This window comes from Leptonychotes weddellii, chromosome X (genome assembly GCF_054177405.1).
Source record: "Leptonychotes weddellii isolate Sample4059 chromosome X, ASM5417740v2, whole genome shotgun sequence".
NCBI lineage: Eukaryota > Metazoa > Chordata > Mammalia > Carnivora > Phocidae > Leptonychotes > Leptonychotes weddellii.
This window is the reverse complement of record NC_138385.1, coordinates 82,484,691-82,508,639: the sequence shown is the minus strand read 5'-3', so window position 1 is coordinate 82,508,639 and position 23,949 is coordinate 82,484,691. Positions and strand designations below refer to the sequence as shown.

The window sequence follows — 23,949 nt, the reverse complement described above, 5'->3', positions numbered from 1 at the left end:
AAGACATACAAATGGCTGACAGACACATGAAAAAGTGTTCATCATCATTAGCCATCACGGAAATTCAAATCAAAACCACATTGAGATACCACCTTACACCAGTTAGAATGGAAAAAATGGACAAGGCAGGAAACAACAAATGTTGGAGAGGTTGTGGAGAAAGGGGAACCCTCTTACACTGTTGGTGGGAATGCAGGTTGGTACAGCCACTTTGGAAAATGGTGTGGAGGTGACTCAGAAAATTAAAAATAGGGCTACCCTATGACCCAGCAATGGCACTTCTGGGTATTTACCCCAAAGACACAGCTGTAGTGAAAAGAAGGGCCATATGCACCCCAATGTTCATAGCAGCAATGTCTGCAATAGCCAAAATGTGGAAAGAGCCGAGATGCCCTTCAACAGATGAATGGATAAAGAAGATGTGGTCCATATATTCAATGGAATATTATTCAGCCATCAGAAAGCATGAATACCCAAGTTTTATATCAACATGGATGGGACTGGAGGAGATTATGCTAAGTGAACTAAGTCAAGCAGAGAAAGTCAATTATCATATGGTTCCACTTATTTGTGGAACATAAGGAATAGCATGGAGGACATTAGGAGAAGGAAGGGAAAAATGAAGGGGGCCGGGAAATTGGAAGGAGAGATGAACCATGAGAGACTATGGACACTGAGAAACAAACTGAGGGTTTTAGAGGGGAGGGGGGCTGGGCAGATGTGTTAGCCCGGTGTTGGGTATTAAGGAGGGCATGTACTGCATGGAGTACTGGGGGTTGTATGAAAACAATGAATCGTGGATCACTGCATTGAAAACTGGTGATGTATTGTATGGTCACTAACACAACATAATAAAATAAAATTAAAAGAAAAAGAAAAAAGAGGATCACCAAGACAGCCTGGAGTAGTTACTATGAACTAGATGCCCAGACGTGCTCAGGTACCTTTTCTTTTTCTGAGCCTTTTCGCACTGCCTTCATGTCAGTTCCAGTACATTCACTTTCTGCTTGATTTAATCAGAGGATGTTTTCTGTTGCTTACATCCAGAAAACCCTACTGATAGTCAACAAACTACATCTGATGATTTTACCTTTTTGTTTAAAATACTTCAAGCAATGCCACTGCCTGCAGGCCATAACCAAACTCCTTGTTCTATCAAGGAAAGATCCTCATTTCGTAGCCCCATCCCTCTCTATTCAAATTCATCAGTTTCTGCCTCATCCCCTTAATTTCAGCCATATGGAATCACAATTTATAGAATACACTACATCGCTTTCCACCTCAGCGAAAAGCAGAGTTTGTCTCTTCTGCCAGAGTCACCTTTCCGTTTTATCCACCTGATTATTTCCAACTTGTTCTTTAATACTTGGCTTAAGTTTTAGCTTCTTCAAGAAATTTTCCCTGACCTCCATTTTCTTCCCTGGTTTAGTCAGATGCCCTTTTCCTAAAGTAAGGCCCTAGAGAATCCCCTAAACATGCCCAGGGAGGTAAAAACTACAGTGGGGACCCTGGAATCAGACTGCTTGAGTTCAAATTCCACTGCTGTCTCTTTACTACCTGACCTTGGGCAGGTTATTTAACCTCACTGTGCTTTACTATCAATCTCACAGTGTTGTGAGCATTAAGTAATGCACGTGAAGTACTTAAAAATGACTAGCATATAATCTGTTAAATATGTGCTAGGTATTATCCTGTAATTTATTTCTGTCATAGTGCTATTATTGTTTTTTTTTCCTTTACCTGCTTTAATCTGTGCATTGCTATCTTGTCCAACTCTGTACTTCCCAGGCACTTAGTAGTAGCTCAATAAAAATTTGTTAAATGAACATATGAATAAATAGGCACTGATAGTGCTTTGCAGTTTATAAAGTTCTTTTGGAATATTACCTCATTTCCAACACTTCAAATATTAAAGTTAGGATTGTTTTGTTTAAAACTTTACATAGAGAAAAATGTTTATTCCCTGATATTGTAATAAATACTTCCCTAAACTTATCTCTTTTTTGCCCCCCACCCCACACACACTTGCTTAATGTTTATTTAGGGTTATTTTACTGACCATTTAGTGATAGAAAGCTCTAAAAGGCAAGAACTGACAGTGTCTTTATAAATCATTTTTTTTAATATGAGGGGAAGAAGCAGGAAAAGCACTCCACTATTCAGCAAGAGAAGGAAAGTTTTTATATATATATATATATACATATATATGTATATATATAATACTTGTATGCATATCTACATATACAGATATGATATACATAACTCTATTCATATATATATAACATTTAAAATATATAAAATTAAAAATTAAAAAATGCATGTATATCTATGATATACATATATATATATATGATATATATATGAGATAGAGTCATCATCTCTTGCTTACTTGCTTTCAATAAGCAAGGCAGGGTGGGAAGCATACAATACATAGAATGCTATATATAAATATATATATATGTATATATGTGGCATTTAAAAATTCCTGGCTTTCTGTGACCCTGTGACCCTAGACATGGCACTTGAACTTCTCCTCTGAATTAATTTTGGATCTCTCTGTAAGACTATCATTTTGAAGAGGCATCAAATTAGTAGTCATTTTGAAAAAATATAACCTTATTTTTCTGAAGACTACTGAGCAGGTAGATTCTAAAGCAGATCCTAAAGGCTAGAATTGCAAAGGAGTGTGGACTTCCTCTCCCCCCTAATAGCCAGTGGCTTTTACAGGAGACCATGATGCCAGTGGCAAAATGGGGTGTAGATATGGAAATGAGCTCTTATTTTCATGTAATATCATTATATGACAATCAGTTTGCATGCTACAAATGCTGTGAGCAGGCAGATTTACAATCTCATATTAATTACTAACATTAGTTGAGCAAGGCAGGATGGGAAGCATTTTTCGTGAACTACCTAATGTAATCCTCATGACAACCTATAAGGCAAAGATAGTATCATCATTCACATTGTACTGATAAACTCAGGTTCAGGGAGGTTGAATAACACATCAAAAGTCTACAACTGTAGGAGCGGAGCCAAGCTTTGAACCCAGAGCATCTAACTCCAAAGCCCTTGCTTTAAACACCATAACACATTGTTTCCTCTGCTTAGTAATAGTCTTGGAAGTATTAGTATAACTTGATACAGTACTGTGCAAGAACATAATCTCTTATTTCTGCATGTATCAGCGCAGAGAAACCATAAATGCTTAGCACTGTGTCTGGTACAGACTGTATATATAAAAACATATGTATCACCAAATGGTAGCCACATTTACATTAATACTGGCAAGCAGTATATGTAGTAAGTAAGAATACTTAGGCTTAGAAACCAAACAGACTTGGATTTGAATCTTTGCTCTGCTATTACTAGGAGTATGACATCTCAATGGCTTGTGCTGAAGAATGTACCTACTAATACTTGTTCTAAAAGAGCAGTGAAACGAATTATGCATATTTATATAATAGTTACATATCTTTATATACACGCATGTCCATCACTGTGTGGTGAATATGAATGTGAACCTGTGCATCCTGTGCCCAGAAAAGGAAACCAAGATCCAGAGAATGAGTTGACCACAATCATGTCATTTGCAAATGACACAGAACACTTAATTTACATCTCCTGAGTCTCAAATCAAGGTACTTTAAATGCAGATTGCTTACTATCCACTTATTTTTATTCCTACTGAATTGCTAAAGTTCATTTTACAAAGAAATCTGTCTGCCTTACTCCTGCTTTTTCAAAAAGTAGTTTTGTAACAACTAAATACCTTCAATGCAATTTGTTACTTCTGTAGAAAAGATATGAAAACCATTTACCAGTGAAATAACTACAGCACATAAATATTTCAAAACTATTTTTCTTATTCACTCAGAAATATAAAAGATATACAGTGCATTTGTTTTAGCTAGGTCAATCAGATTTATATCAATGTATTCCTATGTTTCTAACTGATGTCAGGATTTTGCAGAATGGATTCCAAGAGGCTGATAAATGCAGTCTTTATATTAAAAACATGTTTATTTGACTATAGCATTGCATAAATACCAATATTAAGATCTAAGGTATTTAAAAATATATTATGTTTGGTACTTTTCTAAAAATTTATAGCTAACTTTCAGTGATATTCATCATCGTAGGAGGAAAATTGGCACAGACAACTCAGAAGAGTGAATAACCAATTCCCAGATCATTATATTTGATTCTGTAATATATTATGGCTGCAGGCTGCCAAAACAAACAGTTTAAAATGTAAACAGCTCAGTTGAACTACTTATTTGATATTAAATAGCTTTTTTAAATACTAGTTGTTTAGTGAATTTCATTAAGCCAACTAACTGTAAGGTTTATGGTTTTTTCCTTGTATAATTCCGTTTTAATTTATGGGTTTTAGATAACTGCATTATTTTTTCTCTTGATCATACTTAGGCTACACAGAGTAGAGATAGTGTGTAGCTGACAGAGAAAAGCTGCCTAAAAACTGGTGGGAATATGGTCTAGGGAGAGTGAACGGACATGTGGACAATCTTCACTTTAACGGCAAATCTCAACCAGGTTTTCTTTTTTCCCCATACCTTCTGCTTGATGATCATCTCGTTGATGTCTTCAAGATCACCCACCATCACCCTCTGTGATTTTATAACTCGATCGAGCAGAGACAGCCAATCGGTAAGTTCTGTCCAAGCTCTGTTGAAATCTGCCAGGGCGGGTACCTCCAACAGCAAGGAAGATGGCATTTCTAGTTTGGAGATGGCAGTTTCCTTGGTAACGGTGGGTTGTGTCACCAGAGTAACAGTCTGACTAGGAGCTAATTTTTTTTTTTCCAAAAAGAAAAAAAGAAAAAAAAAAAGAAAAATTAGAAACACAAGCAAAGAAGCCGATTTCAATAACAATAGACCAAGCTTAATTAAAGTACAACAATTTGAGCCGAAGTATTATTTATTATGTTATAAATTTTCCCTCCACCAATGTGAATACTTTACACAGTACTACATGATGGGATAATCCAAGGACTCAAACTTTTCATTAGTAAGCATTTAACAATCTTTCAAAATGATTTTGCTTATTCTAATGGCTAGACAATTTAATTTAAATCATCCTTCTCAAATAACACTTATATAGACCTTACCAGGTGAAAAAGTTTTACTTATCTTTTCTCATTCAAGGAAAAAAAAGCAAAAGTCCAGTTTGGATAGATCTTGTTTCCTTGAATAGGAAGTAAATTACTTTGAAGGCAGTCCCTAGGGAAATCAAAGCCAATGAAATGTTTTTGTCTTTGCTCTGTATTTTATACTGGGAATAGTTTCTCATATTTTTTTCCTTTTCTTTCAGACTGGTCATACAGTGACTGACAGTGGAGAAAACTCAAGCTACATTATTGTTGGAAAATCAGACCTAAAAAAACGTGACCTTGGTTACATTACTTAACCTCTCTAAGCTTCAGGTTTTCGCCTCAGTAAAGAAGGGACAATAACAGAGTGAATGTAATAGGGGCAGTTGTGTGGATTCCATGACTAATATATGAAATGTACATAGAACAGTGCCAGAAAATAACAACAATATTAGCACAGTCTCTGACACTGGTAGGTAATAATGTTAGGTATCACTATTTTTATAAACACTTGATAAAAAAGAAATACAGTGATGAGTGAATATAATGAGAAGTTGGAGATAAGGGGTAGAAATACATGAAATACTTGGGAAAAACTCAAAGATCTGTGTGTGGCCCTTTATTTACTAAAGGGGGCTGAGCTTGCTACTGTGAATTGATACTAAATACCAACAAATAGCTGGGAAATGGAAGGTGAGTGATGAAGGGAACAGAATGCCTCCTCTGGTTTAAAGTCCAGAGTATCTGAAGCCCACGACATCCAGGAGACCAGTAGCAAAGAAATGGGGACTACATAGTTTAGAAGGGAAGCTTTGAGAGAAAGCTGCAAAGGAAACATCTCAATGGGAGACTTGAGAGCCATGGACAAGATGGGAAATGTTCTAGGAACATGAGAAAAGTGTGCCATGTGGGCATTCCATTCTGAGGTGGCCATAAATCACTTTTCATGGTTGTATTACTTTCTGCACTTTTAAGGTTGTCTTTTTGTGAGAGAAGATGATGAGGGAAATGGAAGGATGCCTCCTGTCTCTCAAGCTTCTCAGGGATAACGTTTTCCTAAAGCTGGGAGAAATAATCTTGAACATGGCAAAAAGAAAAAAAAAGGTAGGGTGTCAGATAGAATAAAAACTAATGCCAAGAAGTAATGACTGAAAAACAATGATACTGAGGAGAAAAAGAAGAAGCTGTTTCTTGAATCTCTCTCACTACTCTGAGGCTCTTTCTAGAAAGAATGACATATAATCTGCAGCAGAAATAGCATCTTGTGATCCAACACTCCTCCTAGGAAGCATGGGGGCCAACAGGACCTAAAAATCTTAAAAGGGATTCCAAGAGAGGAGCCGAATCCCTGAAGAGGATGCATGGGTGAGGATAAAAAAAGAGCTAAATTAAAACATCACTGTGAGAGCTAACTGCTGAATGCCTGGCTGACTAGAAAATATGGACAAATTGTTCTTAAAATAGACACACAACAGATACTGAGGTAACATACAGTACTTTGGGATGATTTCAAAGTTCTGGTAAGTGTCAGACAACATTTTCTTTTCTCTCTTTCTTTTTTTTTTTTTTTTTTTTTAGCTTGACTTATTGAAAATTTGACCCTCAAAAGACGAGGAAGATTTTTTTCCCTCTAGATTTACTTCTGACCAACAAAGAAGTGCCTAATGAAGTAGAAACGGTCATGTCATCTTAAATTTCAATACAGTGAAAGATGAGAATGTAGAGAATTATTAGATTTCAACTGTTTTGAAAAAAGTCTATTGAAAAGAAAGGCTGGGGCCAGAGACTGAACAACAGAGAATGATTCAAGATGACTAAAAAGGACAAATGACATTGGAATGATAATACCACAAAGTTCTCCAGTGAGGAAAAAGAAAGAAGTAGCACCAAGTACAAAGTCGGCTGAAACAGATTTACAGGTAGATTGAAAGTTCAGCAAGGCAGTGATGGGCAGGTGATCTCATTTATGGACCAGTCAGGCCCTTCATTGCTGGTCTCCTCTCCCCTAGCACTCAACATCTGAAAACACCTATAAAGCGGTGGGAAAGGGAAGGGAGAACCAGGTACCTTTTGCTCACTGATCCAGCCCCTACACCTTGCACAGGTACTGGAATACAGTAGGTGCTCAATTGATGTCCTCTGAATAAATGAATGAATCTAAAAGACAAATCCACGCACAGTAAGCTTTTGAGTACGCTTAGAGGCCTTCTACCCATGGGGAGCCCTAAAAGACAACAGCCTCAAAGGATGGTTTCTCAAAGACTAGAACACAGACTATTCCTAGGCTCTTACTGTTTAGGTCATTATAACTATTCTTAAAACAAGAAACTAATGGAGGAAGAGCCACTGCTTGGGGCAGACAATGGAAGGGCAGACAGTATTAAAGAAAATAGAACCAATCAATTTTTTTGTTCCCCACTTTTCTGTCAAGGGGGGTGGGGTGGTAAAAAGCAGGAAAGAACACTGGATCAAGAAACAGAGCGTAAAACAGACTAGGGTCAGACTGTTGGATTTCAATCCTCACTCTGCCATTTCTTAGCTGGGTAACCCTAGGCAGGTTACTTAAGCTCTCTGAATCTCAATTTACTCCTCTGTAAAAGGGCAATTATAATAATACTTCTCTCACAGACAGCTGGCATCAACATTTCCTAGATATTGGATGAGATTACAGGATTTTGAAGTAAGGGATTATATCCTGCTTGATAAATTGAACTTCTGTGAGCCTCAGAGTATTCACCTACGTAATGCGGAGAACAGTACCAATCTCATGAAATTGTTCTAAGTATTTTATGAATTCATATATGTAAGCCTTCTCCTAGCATCCTTCTGCCAGTAGGTATACTGTGTGAGTATTCTTCTCCTTTTCTTTTGCTGCTCAAACAATATTTACTGGCTACTGACTTTATACATTAGCATGCCATTCTGGACTCTGGGCTCTTAGAACTAGAATTCACTCCAACGTTTTCTCCTTCCATTCTTCCCATGCTCCCCCCAACGCCTCAGTCTCTATTCCATATTCTCAAATTAGCACTGGGCATTTCCCACTTTTGTGCCCTCCTACACAAACTCTCTTCTCCCTTCCCTAAATATTCAATTTCCTTATCAAAGCCCAAATCTACATTTCTGTGATTTATGGAGAACCATGTTAAGTCTTAACCAAAAAGTCTCCATGAGGTATAGAATTAAACTATTCTTTGGGATCCTAAACACTTCAAGTCTTTAACATTTTACTGCTTAAATCTAATCATTACTAAGAATGAAATCTTCTATCATTATTAGGTTTTTGTTTGTCTAGTGGCTAGAGGGTAGTAATTGATAGTAACTGAGAGATAGATTCTAAGCTCAGAAACTGGGTCTCCAAGAGTAGAGAAATAAGTGCTATAACATGAAGTAGAAAGAGGCTAATTTCCATCTAGTTCACATTTTATTAGGACCAATTCTACCTAGAATGCTATTTAAAATATTTCATTTTTTCCTAAAAAAAAAAAAGACTTGTCTCTAGATCCATAAAAGTGTTTTTCTTATTTTTTTTTATTAAGCAAGATGTTTCAAAGGAGAAATTTTGAGGTCCTGAGAATATCTCATTTTATTATGTATACCATATTGACTCATATTGCATTTTCAGATGCCTTTACTTTTATCTAAAAAGAAAAAAAAAAGGTTCCTTCTTTTCCACTGCCATGCTACTAGAAACATAAGCAAATCACTTCATTAGGTAAAGTGTGGGCTGGTCAGATCTGTAAGGGGGAAGTTCCAGTGGGTTTTCCCAGACTGAGCAACAGAATTTTGACTCTAAGCATCAGGCAGGGATAGTTAGTCTTCCCAGAGTTTTCCAATAACTCCATAATTTAAAAGATGGAAGGAGAATTTGTTGAGGATTCTCTCAACTCATAATCCCGATCAGGTAAGGAGTTAGGATACGTAAACGACTATACAGAATCTTACACCTGAACTTGTGGGATGAGTTTCCAGGTTCTCCCTAAGGAGCATGGGAAATGGCTTCCCCTCCAGCCAGCAGGCACCCCTTCCTCCATGCCCCGTTTAACACCCCACAGTCTGATATGCTTGCCTGGATGTCCACCCATTGTCTCGAGTCAATGTCCAGGGTCACAAGGAGTTGGCCCTGAGAATGGCTGCTTCAGATCTCAGCGTCCCAAACCACTATGGAGGCTGAGGTTATTCGTCTCAAGTACACTGGGGGAAGTATCTCTTCCAGGACGGGGTCACAACAGAAAAGAGTTCTTATGATGTCACACGATTAACTGTCTTTCCAGCAACAGATTCTGCTGTCTTTCCTGCTTAACCAGTTCATGCTAGAACCATGTATATTACAATGTGTATCATTAAGCCAAAGAGATATACACATTGTATATATGTGTATATATCTGTATAGATAGATGTATACACAACACACAGAGCCTGTACTGATTACTGGTGACTGTAGCATAATGTGTTTGACATGCACTTGTTAGAAAATTAAAAATCTCTACCAAAAACTGTGTTTTCTCTCTATGGTTAAGCAGACAGAAACTCAAGCTCAAAATAACTGGAAGGAATTGAGGTTGGCACACCGGAATAGTAGCATGAATAACAGTAGGTGTAACAAACTATTGCAGACCACAGCTTTTCTCTGAGTATTTTGTTAATTAAAAGGTGTTGGCTTTAGGAGGCAACTCTCATTTTTTTCAAACGCGTTTGAAGAATATTTCTCTAGTCTACAAATTTAATTGGTTTCAGGGGTACATGATTAGTCAGACTAACAGCTGTACTTAGAGCTTTAAAGGAGCTACTAAATCTTTTAAAACACACACACGCAATGTGTTTGGCATACTTCCTTTGAAGTGTTCACACGTAGTTTTTCTGTAATTCACAGGTCTCCTTTGGTTGATAAAAAAGCAAGAAGCACATATTCTATTCCTTGTTTTGTTGTATGAATGTGGGTAATGTTTTTGTTTTCTTTACTTTTATAAGTGAAAAGTCAGTCGACTGACTAAATGATAGATTATTGGACTCACACTAGCAAAAATACCTAAAAGTACCATTCTGTATAGGTGGCCAGACTGCCTTACTGTTTCATATTATCAGTTATAGGAGAGCTTGTTTAGCTACTTGCATATCACCAATAGCTAAGGTAACTGTTCTCCATGTAAACAACATCGGTGAACACTTTTCTTTTTGAATATTTGAAAGAATGGCATGTGGCTTAATGAAATATGTAAGAGTTGGAGAGTACGTATTAACAAAGTTAGGAATCATGCATGGACTAAAAAAGAAAATGTATTGTACATGGGGGAGGAAGAACCTCACTTCTTGGCTCTAAATATTTGTCATTTGCATGTTCAGGTGGAAAATTAGAGATAAATGTTACAAATCCATAAACATTTACTTTTGTCTATATTCTTTCTTACTCTAAAGAGGAAATAAAATAGGTGATTCAACTACCATCAATTATTTACATTTTAGCACCATAAGGGCTTGTGCTATCTGTGGGCAAGGCCTAGAGAATCAGAACTCAAGGATTCATGATACCCACCTGTATTTCTGGATTTTACAAAAAAAAAAAAAATTGTTAGATGTGGAAGCCCTAGACTTTTAAAGCTCGGTAACACTACTTTATCACTTTTAACTGATTCTTTCCTGCTACTAAGAATATAATCCAAGTGAGAAATATTGCTGCTACTGGGAATGAAGAGAAATTACCACCAACACAATGACCACTATCATTTACTCAGCGTTTCTTATGTGCTAGGCAAGGTTATTTATAAGCCCCATTTTATTTAATTTTTACCCAACAATATTCAGGGTAGGTATTCTCATTTTACAGGAAGGTAATAATTGCTCCAGATCTCACATTAACAAGTGACAATGTGAAGACAATGTGATTAACCAGGACACATATTTCTAAAAACGATCTGGTCATTCAATACATTTTCTACATGTCCCATTCAATATAAAAAATTATTAACTACTCAAATAGTTTTGGCTCCAAGAGCTACAGTTTACAATATATAGTACCCACAAAATACATCTAATATCCATTCTAGCTGGGGAGAAATCACCTTGAATGAACCATAAAAACATGGATTATAGCAATGAAGTGCATCTGGCTTCCTCCTCCAAGTTCAATATTATTCTTGAGGAATAACTCCAATCTGACTTCACCCTAACATGTATTCTTCTTTTCACTAATGTGAAGACAGAAATAACGCTTGCCTTTTCTTTTTTCAGTTTGCATTCTAAGTGCCCTTCTATAAGTCACATTATATAAATTCTTCCTACATGCATTCAGTAAAAAGCTAGGTTTCTCAACCTTAGCACTACTGACATTTTGGTCTGGACAAGTCTTTGGTGTGTGTTGTTGTTGCGTGCACTGCAAGATGTTTATCAGTATCCTTGGCCAGAGCACCTTCCCAGTTGTGACAACCAGTCATGTTTCCAGACATGACTGAATGTCCCCTGAGGGGAAGAAATTTGCCTCTGGTTCAGAACCACTGATCAAAGGCTTTTTCAATTTTTTTTCCTCTCTCTTCCCTTCCTACTGTGTGTGTGTGTGTGTGTGTGTGTGGTTCATATACTTGTTTAGCCTCTGTACTGGACATCCTTTATGTCTGTCCAAGTTTGAGTTCTCTTATATCTCAGAAGTATAGGTTAAGTGAAATTTTTAAGTGCTTCTTTTATGTACACGATATAGGGTAGGCACTGAAGAAACAGTAAATATCCAAAGCTATAGCTACCAGGGAATGCTGAATGATATTACACAAGAAAGGCTTTGGTGATCAAAATAAAATTATCTCTGGTAGAGAATAAATGTCCACAAATTCTTTTCTTTCCTGCACCTAGAGCCTTGTGATAAGATGTTCCAGATTCTCCCAACAAGAGCTATAGTATATTTCTCTTCTACTTGAATATGGATTGGCCAAGTGACTTGTTTTGGCTAAAAGAATATTAGTAACCAGGACACAAGCAAAGGCTTGAGAAATGCTTGGGCATTGGGCTATGCTTGGCTATCCTTTCAACGCTATGTGAACTATGCTAGCCTACTGAATAATGATAGGCAAGTGACCCTGTCATAGCCATTGTTTCATCCAACAACTAACAAGTGCTAGACACATGAGTGAGGCCAGCAACTACCAGCTGACCACAAATACACAAATGAGCCCAGGTGAGACCAGTAAAAGAACCATCTAGATAAGCCTGGCCCAAAGCAGACCCCCAAATTCATGAGCAAAATATAGGATTCTTATTTTGAGCCACTACCTTTGGGGGGTAGATTGTTACACAGCAATAGATAACAGATACAGCATCGATTTCTGCCTATCAAAAACATGTATCCAAAACAGGATTTATTTTTTTTTACATTTATTTGAGCATTTAAAAACATAATAATTAGCAGGATTTTTGTTTTGTTTTGTTTTTATTATGTTATGTTAATCACCATACATCATTAGTTTTTGATGTAGTGTTCCATGATTCATTATTTGCATATAACACCCAGTGCTCCATTCAGTATGTGCCCTCTTTAATACCCATCACCGGGCTAACCCATCCCCCCACTCCCTCCCCTCTAGAACCCTCAGTTTGTTTCTCAGAGTCCATGGTTCGTCTCCCCCTCTGATTTAAAATGCCCCTCCCATGACTACAGAAATCAAACAAATGCTGACACAGCAAAGAGAACACAGCTAAGAAAGAAAGTCTTCAAGTTCAAGTGTGAGAGACAGAGAATTGAAGATACACATGGTCATTCGATGATGCCTATAAATGAGGCAGCCAGCATTTTATAAGATATTTGAAAGGCAATGCCTTTAGCAAAAATTCACTCTTAGTGCACATTTAACTTTGCAAATGAACAAAGCAGAGAATCTAATAAAGACAGTCATGAAACAGGGAGCTCAGTGCAGAGGACAAAGGAAGAAAAGCCAGACCAGATCATAATGAAGAGTATGCTGATAAAGGATGATCATCAATTCCAAAATCCATTTCTCCATTTGGTTATAAACATCTAGGGAACACTGTACAGTTCTCATTAGAGGAAATATATTGCTTTTCTACTGAAAATGTTAGCACTTTAAAAAAAATTTCTGAACTAAAGAACCCAATCTGTTGTTTATTTATTTTTAACAGAATTGCTCCTACCTGAATATTAGAGATAATGATTTTATAGCCCAACGTGGGCAAAACCAGGTAAGCAGCCCTCTACACAATTCAGTCTAAATGAGTCTCTTATTTTGGGGGGTAAGTTATATTTTTACTCTAAGTAGTAAAATAACTAGCAATGAGTTTTTTTAAAAGATTTTATTTATTTATTAGAGAGAGAGAGCACAAGCAGGGGGAGCGGCAGGCAGAAGGGGAGGGAGAAGCAGGTTTCCTGCTGAGCAGGGAGCCTGATGCGGGACTCGATCCCAGGACCCTGGGATCATGACCTTAACCTACTGAGCCACCCAGGAGTCCCACTGGTAATGAGTTTTTAAACTTGTTATACATGTGCCACACCTTCATAAGCCTCACTTGTAAGATGAGGTCAGCTACTTAAGGTAAGTGTTAGATTTATCTTTTCCTTCCTCATCCAAACCAGTGCAATGTCTGGACACATAGTAGGGTCTCAACCAACATTTGCTGCTGTTGTTATCAAGATTAGAAAGAGGCACAATGTATGAAGCACTACATTATGGAGAACATTAAGGGATGGAAATATACATATACAGAGAGAGAGACAGAGATACAGAGAGACAGAGAGAGATGGGGAGAGGCAGACTGATTTATCAGAGTTTTAATCTGGAGTTTCATCAGGCAGAACAAAAACAGAGAAACCATTAGCTCCAATATAAATGAAGCAGTATTAAGTAGTCATAAAATGTAGATTCTTTTGTTCTGAATTCATAATACCTTATATTTCTACAGAACTTTAAACAGTGTAAAAATGTCTTTTTGTCATTTTCTCTGTTGATTCATCACTGCAACACTGAGGTCTGAGCAGGGAGAGCATCATTACTACCAATTTGTAAAAGAGGAAACTAAAATTTGGATAAATTAACATATTTCTCCAAAATCAAAATCTAGTAAATTAGATGAAAGTTTCCAAACAATCTATATTTTAAGAATGAAGGCTCGGACTTGCATGATTAAAAGGGAATTCATGAAAAATAAATAAACCCATTAAAAATCTGAAAAGGGGTTGAATAGACAATTCTCCAAAGAAGACATATGAATGGCCGACAAGCACATGAAAAGATGCTCAACATCACTCATCATCAGGGAAATGCAAATCAAAACCACACTGAGAGATCACCTCACACCTGTTCAGATGGCTGCTATCAGAGAGAGAGAGAGAGCGCACGCAAGAGAGAATAAGTGTTGGTGAGGATGTGGAGAAACTGGAGCCCTTGTGCACTGTTGGTGGGGATGTGAAATGGTGCAGCTGCTGTGGAAGACAGTATGGAGGTTCCTCAAAAAATTAAAAACAGAACTACCCTATGACCAGAGCATTCCCACTTATTAATCTACATCTAAAAGAACTGAAAACAGGATCTCAAAGACAGAGATATTGGGACACTCCTATGTTCATTACAGCATTATTCACAAAAGCCAAGAGTTGGAAACAACCTCGATGTCCACTGATGGGTACAAAAAAAATGGGGTGTAGCCATACAATGAAATATTATTCAGCCTTAAAAAAGAAGAAAATTCTGTCATTTGCTACAGAGTTTGTTCTTGGAAGATGAACAATTTCTAAAGGTCATTTGTACAACAGTGTTCATATAGTTAATGCTACTGTACCATCTACTCTAAAATGGTTAAGACAGTAAATTTTGTGTTATGTGTTTTTTGCCACATTTTGAAAAAGTGAAATCCATGCACCAGGCAAAGTATGGACATTATTCTTTCCCTTCCGGGTTAAGGAGATTTTTTTTTTAAAGATTTTATTTATTTATTTGGCAGAGAGAGAGAGAGACAGCGAGAGAGGACCCGAGCTGAAGGCAGACGCTTAACGACTGAGCCACCCAGTTGCCCCTGGGCTAAGGAGATTTAAAAGAGATCTTTGAATACCAAAATAAAGACCATCTTATAAATAAGAGTAGTTCTGATAGGGGCATCTGGGTGGCTCAGTTGGTTAAGCATCTGACTCTTGATATCAGCTCAGGTCATGATCTCAGGGTCGTGAGATCAAGCCCCATGTTGGGCTCCCTGCGCAGTGGGGAGTCTGCTTCTCTCTCTCTCTCCTTCTCCCTTTGCCCCTCCTCCTGCTTGTGCGCTCTCGCTCTCTCTTTTTCTCAGATAAATAAATAAATCTTTTTAAAAAGAGAGTGGTTCTGATACACTAAAGCCCAGTGGAAAATGACCAATTAATTTTTCTGTCATTACTACTCCTTTATATCCTCTTTATAACATTTGTGGGGTAATCAGAATATGCCAAAACCTACCTCTAGTGGATACTATGATGCTCCATTGAGGTTCTCTCCTGGAGCAGACAGAACCCAGACACTATTAATAATGACTGCTAATGGATGATAGCTGCATCTGTCCCTAGGGCTTGCTCTTAGTGCATGGATACCAAGTTCAAGCCCACGTACCTCAACTGAAGACAACGCTGAAGAACAAATCCAGCTCCAATGCTTCCTGTCAGATTGGCTTATACTATAGTAGCAAGTGCACTGGGGGTCAGCCTATCCCCTCTGCCCAATACTGCCCCGCTCACTTTTTTGCAGGTAGATCTACCAAGAATACTTGCCAGTAAACATTCTGTATACAACTTTTGTTCTCAGGGACTGCTTTCCAAGGAATCCAACCTAAGACACAATTCCTTTGGTCTATGTACATAATAGTTTATTTCTCATACCTAAAAGTAACATGATGTTTCTAGCCATTCAATCTTAGAATAGCATTTAATATTAATTGTTTATTAGTATCACATGTTATAACATTCGATCTTCAACGGAATGCTTTGGAAAATGACAAAAAAGCATGCAGAGAATTGGTGGCATATTTCTTGCTTACGGGCTTATGACAAGTTTTATACTCTTTGGTTATACCTGAGTTTCAATTTATCATCTGAGTTGCTGTTTAAGAGAACTCTAAACACATCCTATAACTAAAACACCAAAGAGCTTGACAAATCCAAACACTGAAGTCTTGAACTCCATCTCCATAATGACATTGGAATTGTAACCCCTCTCTTGTGTTGGTTTGAGGTGACTGTGCTGGGCTAAACTTAGCTTTTAAAGTTCTGGGTCAGTAAACATGTTATAAACTGCAGGTATGGCAAATACAGCAACTGAAGTAGTGACTAGCTACATCAAAATCAATTCATGTTTTCATTTAACTTGTAGAAAAGCACACAATGCCCACAAGTGCAATAATGACCAAATATACAATAGGAACCAAATTTCAAAGGTAAAAACAAGTACCAATTACATAGGGAAAACTGCTTGTAACAAGCACAAAAATAAGATTGCGATGTGTTTATTTAAATCACGCCCACCAAACCATCTCAAATTCCTTTTCAAAGTAGAGTAATAAATAAAAACATATTGTTCAATGGTTATAAATCATGCTATTGAAATGGCAAAACTCCCAGGAGCAATAGCGTGGCAGTTTTCATGCACATACTTGCTATTGCTTTGGACTTGAATCTCATTGTCTTAATCTTTTGGATGAATGGGTTTCAAATGAAGACGGTAAAGAGAGCCTGAGAAAGCCCTGAGTCTACAGTTTATGGTTTCTGAAAGAGGAATGTAGCATACTTTGTTGGTTTAAAAAGATCTGTGAAGCTGTACTGTTGTAGAGTTGGTTTATTCTAAACCTCTTAGTTTTGCTGCTTAAGATTAGAAAATTTCATCAGATCAGGGCTAATGTTAATTCCTCTAAGAAAAAAAAATCTGTAATCTGTAAATCATTCAACCCCTACTAATACCAGTACTTTTTACATGATGGCAATTTTTTACAGAAAAGATACTGGGGGAGGCACCTGGGTGGCTCAGTCGGTTAAGCATCCGACTCTTGATTTCAGCTCAGATCATGATCTAAGGGTCGTGGGACTGAGCCTTGCATTGGGCTCTGTGCTCAGTGCGGAGTCTGCTTCTCCTTCTCCCTCTGCTCCTTTCCCACTCACACACTCTTTCTCTCTCTCACTCTCTCTCTCTCAAATAAATAAAATCTTAAAAAAATAAAGATACAGAATTACACTAAATTTTGCATTTTATTTTATTTTATTTTATTTTTTTAAAGATTTTATTTATTTATTTGACAGAGACAGAGACAGCGAGAGCAGGAACACAAGCAGGGGGAGTGGGAGAGGGAGAAGCAGGCCTCCCGCTGAGCAGGGAGCCCGATGTGGGACTCGATCCCAGGACTTTGGGATCATGACCTGAGCCGAAGGCAGTCGCTTAACCAACTGAGCCACCCAGGCGCCCCTAAATTTTGCATTTTAAAACATTACTTGAAAATAAACTTTTAAATAAGATGAAGTTATATTTCAGATTCAAATATTTTAAATTAATTACACAGTCCACAATAAAAAAAAATCATGCTATTTTTTTTTCCAATAAGAGAAAGGTAATAATCTTTAAAACGGATTTTCCTTTATCCTGAGATATTTTGGTAAGAACTAGAAGTAAGTATGTATTTCCTCTACTGTTAGTATTATAGTTTATATTACCTCATTATTTTAAGACCAAAAGACGTAGAGGGGGAAATTTTTCATTAAGTTATGTTCAGAATCTCTAGCTTGTTAGGTGAAAGTAAGTCACATGAAAGAAATAAAATAAACCTAACTGAAACATTAACTCCTATCTAGGGTTTATCAAACTAGAGAATATAGAAAGCAAAGGAACTATGCAGTTTTGAGGAACATATACATGTGTATATAGCTTTAAATTGGTAAAATTCTTTTTTTTTTTTTTTGCCCTGTTATGTGGTAGAAAGAATGAAAAAAGTCACCAAAGTTGTTTTTCCTACTTTGCCCTCCCTCAAAGGCATGATTATGTTACATTTCATAGCTATTCTTAATAACAAATTGTTACTTTCTATGAATTTAATACATAAAGTACACGTTTTATGCAATATAAAAAGCTCAGCAGAAGCAAATAGCTAGCCAGGAAGGCCAATCCCCAAAGAAAAAGTAGGGCCAACTTACTATGTGGAGCCTGATGTTCCCATTCAAGTTGATTTACAAATATAATGGAAGGAAGGGCATACAAACTGAAGCCCTCAGAGACCCTGTGGCTGAGATGGATAATCTTTGTGATTGACAATGGGGGCCCAAGGTTACCACAACTGGGTGACTTTAACAGATGACACGGTAACAAGTCAGGGCTCTATCATTCATCTATTTTCAGGAATGATCTTTTGGGGCTTACTGATTCAGATTCTCTTCTCACCAAATCATAAAAATAGTAAGTAAATCAATTTATAAAAATAAGTTATCAGTGACTTCATTTCCAATGCCTTGTAGGTATAAGTTACAGACAATTGAAAAGATTTTCCAAAAAGTTTGCCTATTTTATACACCTATGATCATAGATGCTGTATCTGGTAGCATTCTCAAAAGCTGTGTCATTAAAAAAAAAAAAATCCCATCACTTAGCAATGAAGGAAAAACCAAGGTCCAAAGTGTTGAATGGTTTGTCCAAGATTCCCAGGCCCCAGCTGGCAAGAGACCAAATGAGGACCAGATTTCAGGCCTATCATTTCCCAATTCAGTTATCTTTTTACTGTGCCAGTGGTTTACAATATTATGAGTATGCCTTTAAAATCTCAAATAGAATTACATACCTATGCATAGTAATTGTGTATCTAATATGCCTAGATTGAGAAAAAAAGTGACAAAAATCAATTTATTCAGAATTTGGTAATGCTTTTTAAAAAATTTTTTTATTATTTTTTTATTTTTTTATTCTTATATTATCCCCATACATTGCATCATTAGTTTTAGATGTAGTGTTCCATGATTCATTGTTTGTGCATAACACCCAGTGCTCCATGCAGAATGTGCCCTCCTCAATACCCATCACCAGGCTAACCCATCCTCCCACCCCCCTAAAAAATTTTTTTTAATATTTTTTTAATTTTATTTATTTGAGAGAGAGCAGAGTGAGAGAGCATGAGTGGGGGTGAGGGGCAGAGGGAGAGGGACAAGCAGACTCCCCACTGAGAAGGGACCCCGACGCGGGGCTCGATCCCAGGACCCTGGGATCATGACCTGAGCTGAAGGCAGATGCTTAACCAACTGAGCCACCCAGGCACCCTGAATTTGGTAATTCTTCAATATGATTTTGCATTTTATTAATTGTAGTAGCATTCATATTGTTGTGAAAATATCTACTACACATATGTGGGAGACAAATCACTTATTTGATCCACAGACAATATTTGATGTGCTCAGAGATTTGAGAAATCCTTTCCATAATTCTGGGAAATCTCCATTATCTCCAGTCCCTAGGTTGAGAACCTCTGGCATGTCGATCACTACTTCACAATACTACTCTTATCAACTACCTTCAAAATTCCCATTCCTTCCCCTTACAGTTGGTTTCAGTTTCAGTGTTAACTAACAACGATATCATAATCTTTTGAGGATGGGTAGTATCAAAGCCAGAAAGAACTCAATTTTTGAAATGGCTTATTAGTTTTATAAATTAGAGCGGCCTCAGGCACCTGGGTGGGTCAGTTGGTTAAGTGTCTGCCTTCAGCTCAAGCCATGATCCTGGGGTCCTGGAATCAAGCCCCTTGTCAGGCTCCCTGCTTGGTGGGGAGTCTGCTTCTTCCTCTCCCTCTGCCCCTCACCCCTACCCACCGCTCATGCTCTCTCTTGCTCTCTCTCTCAAATAAACTCTAAAAAAAATTGGAGCAGACTCAAGATTTCAAAATACTCTGACTTACATTCTGATACGATTTTCTTTTTATTTATTTATTTTTAATTAACATATAATGTATTATTTGTTTCAGGGGTACAGGTCTGTGATTCATCAGTCTTACACAACATCCAGGGCTGGGTATGTGTTGTGGTGAGCAATGGGTATTGTGTAAGACTGATATGCTTTTCTGACTGGGAGACAAAAGACAGTCAGAGCTGGGATACTTGAGTTTGGTTATCCTGCAGTCAATTGCACTCACTTTTATATATGCTGCCCCTGATGTGAATACCCCCAACCAGACAGGTGATTGTCACCACCATGGGTAATGAGACTGTGGGTTAGGGATGAGGAGAAGACAAAGGTTGAGCAACACCTAAGGGCCATGTCTAAAACCTTGGAATTTGTCTCCATTCTACTTATGGAAAATTACTTTCCACTACTTACCCCAAGGGCACATGTTGTCTCAGACTAGCCACTCTCTTCCTGCTGTACTCAATATGCCTTCTTTACAAAATAAATTTGTCCAAGCTATTCCTCAGATTTAACTATCTTTTTCACCTATTCTAATCCTCCTTATTCTTTATGATCAGAATCTCACATCTGTGAAGACACTGTTGACATGAGTTACCCTGATGTTCCCCTTTCTTGAACTCCTATGTTGATCACAGGCTTAATGTAAAAAGTCTCTGTGTGTTTGATAACATATTTCCTCATATTATTATTTATTGCACCAATTCCAAAATTCTAGAATTGGAAGGAATTTGTGGAAATTCCAATGCTAAACTTTAAAATCTGGCACCTCTGAGCATTGTAAATCTTAGATTGAATTGCTTTACATATAGTTTAGAAGATCCTTAATATTCTCAAGAGGTGTGTTCAAGAGTCCTTGCAAATCAAAAAACAGATGTGTGTGATCAGCTAGGCTTACTTTAGGAGTTAAGGGATTTACCTCTGCCCAAAAGTTTCTCAGAACATGAGATCCGTGCTAGAAGTTTTACATATTTTAACCACCCAACCATTCAATGGGGTAGATGTTATCAAGCCCACTGGAAATAACTACATATCATGGACCTTCACAAAGCAATTTTCTATCACTTCATATGAATTATTTATCTTAGGACAAAAATTTAAGATTTCCTACTTGTATTATGAAAACCAAATTGCATCCGTTACTTTACAAATTATTTCTTAGTCTATTAAGAATTCTGATTATCTGCATTAAAACAAATTGTCAAAATATAAAAAAGTTTTCAAAATATTTTTTATCATTAGAAATCAACATGGGGATTTCACTTTCATTTGGAATATTTTCTAAAAAGAAATAATGGGTTCATAAATAAGAAACCTTTCTCATGTGAATCTGATAGTATGAATTCAGTCTAATAGAAAGTTTTTCATTCAAATATTATTATTGAATAATTACTAACTTGGTGAAAAGTCTGTACCTACTCAGTAAGAGAGACATGTAGATGAATGCATTGATGTGTTGATTTCCAAGGCATTTTAAGTAAGATAACCAAGTTATTTTTATTTTCATTAAACTGTGAATATAATTCATAACAAAGGAAAATCATATTCTCGATACACAGGAAATACTAAAAGGTTTACTCTTTAGGGTTAAATGCTAAGGAAGTTATTATATAAATGTTTTCCTTACAACTCTATATTTTGAAAGAAAAAACTCTAACATTGTATTATCTGAGACTATAACATAGGTAGACTGGTTTCGAGCAAAACTAGGGGATGGGAAGTGGTATTAAAAATTGACTGAAGGTTATAGGATTTGTCTGAAATCTTGGGCATCATTAATAAATCTCACTCTCCTTGGTCTTATTGCTCTATTCACATCCTTTCTGGAAGATAAACTACCTCAAAATTCAAGACCTAATAGTACTATACTATCATTGCGGAGTTGCTGTGAAACATTCCTGGGGCTGTGATCAGAATGATTGAGAGGACCACTAAATGCTGAAAAGTGGATGTGACCAGGGAATAGCTTGGCTGTTTGCCAGGGTAAGAAATAACTTGATATCGACATTAAGCAGCAGCTGAAGAATCTTTTCATAGTTTAGGCGCTTTTTCTAAATCCTCCAGTTATGCTTCAGTGATTAAATTATTAAGAACCTCTGATATAGCTGTTTCATATTTTAGATGTGAGTTGAAGATGTTTTGAAATGATTTCCATTATTCATGGTTTCTTGTTTTTCAAAATTAAACTTATAGGATGCTGACATAATCCCTTTTTATTAGGTCTGCAGAAACTGAGAATACACTAAAAAGCAGAATAGTTGTATGAAAGTATCATTTTCCTTGACAATATCTTATGATGATGAGCTTATTATGATGGTTTTTTTCCTTAGCTGAGCTATATGCATCCCAATTAATGTTGTTAAACCAAATGCTAAAATAAAAAATAAATGGCTCCTACTAACTTCCAGATTTAGGCCAAGATAAGATTCAGGCAAAGGTCAAGAAAAGGACAAGACACAAAATTTAGGAAAAGCCTCCCAATGTGAATGATTAACTTGTATATGATTAACTCTTTTAAAAATCTTTCTCATTGTCACCTACTTTACACACAGCTTGAAGATAAGACTGTCTTCCATGGGTTCACTGAGAAAATATTAACTACATATCTTTAGGCCCAACACCATGCCAAAGGAGTGAATACTGTGATGCCTCTTTCTACTTCGTAGGGGAATTCCAATTCTCTTCAGGCTTCCATGGACTCCACCCCCAATTCTATAGGTGGATTTAAATTCACTTGAGGTTTAGATTGTAGGCCGTCAAGATAATCCCATCCTCTGCTTTGGTGATGGAACTCAAAGTTTAAGTCAATCAGTCCATGACATCACTCTGAATATTACAGGTATAGGAGTAGATATATATAACCTAGATTGACTGATCTGACTGGTAGATAAATCTCTTAACCTATCCTTCAGGTAAGAGATTCTGTCTCTCACAGTAACAAAAAATCGTGTTGTCCTATTTGCTGCTGGCAACCATCTTGAAACCTGGAGAGAGACTAGTGAGGATGTCAGAGCTGACACGAAGTGAAAATCTGAATAAAGAAAATCATATAGAGTGTCAGGGCTCTGTTTGTACTGCATCTGGAGTCCGCTCTAATCTCTGAACTTCCAGTTATATGAGATTAATTATCCTTATTGTTGAGCCCCTCTGAATGGGCATTGTCTTTCTTGCAGGGTTACAAAAATAAAGAAGACATTATTCCTGCATTTAAGAAGTTTCTATCTTAGTTGGAGACATATATGCCAACAACAAATTTCAGTAAAATATAACGATACTTGCTGAAATAGAGGTAAATAGCAAAATGGTAGTAAAGAGGAGGACCGGGCAGGAAGGAAGGTACACATGCAAATAACATCTTCAGCTGAAACTTTAAGGATGAGTTTACCAAAAGTGAATGGTGACAAGTACATTTCTAGTGGAAGAAACCATATTTGTTAAAGTAGAAAGGCAGCATTTGGTGATTGGGGAACTACACATAGTTTAGTACTATTTGATTAGCAAGAGAGTGATGGAAGATGTAGGAAATAACACAGACATCCTAGGAGGATTAAATTGCAAAAGACGCTGTGTATCAAGCTGAGGGATTTAGCGTTTATCCTGGAGAAGAAAGGTAACTGTTATACAACCTAATGTAATGTGATTAACATGTTAAGAAGTTCATTTTCAATGAACTTCCCGTGTGCAAGATAGGTTGAGAGAGACAGGAAGACCAATGATGTGGCTTGACAGATGATCCCTGAAACAAAACGGTGGAGCTGAATTAAAAAGTTCATGTTTGTTTGGCTTATGGGATCAATAGTATTGGTGATTGGTTGCATAACAGTAAGAAATAAAAAAAGGGCCAGAATGATTGCTCGATTTCTAAGTTGGTGGATAGTAGTACCACCCACCAAAACAGAGAGTATAGTAATAGGAGTAGATTTTCTGAAGATAATGATAATATCAGATTCAGGCACA

General features: G+C 37.0%; 1 protein-coding gene across 1 annotated transcript in view; it reads right to left on the bottom strand.

Annotated features, from left to right (window-relative positions):
• DMD (dystrophin) overlaps nt 1-23,949 on the bottom strand; it is a 1,845,074-nt gene that overhangs the window by 618,450 nt on the left and 1,202,675 nt on the right. Inside the window, exon 45 of the mRNA XM_081807964.1 lies at nt 4,578-4,810. Within this exon, the coding sequence (XP_081664090.1) occupies nt 4,578-4,810 (233 nt within the window). The remainder of the gene's footprint in view (nt 1-4,577; nt 4,811-23,949) is intronic.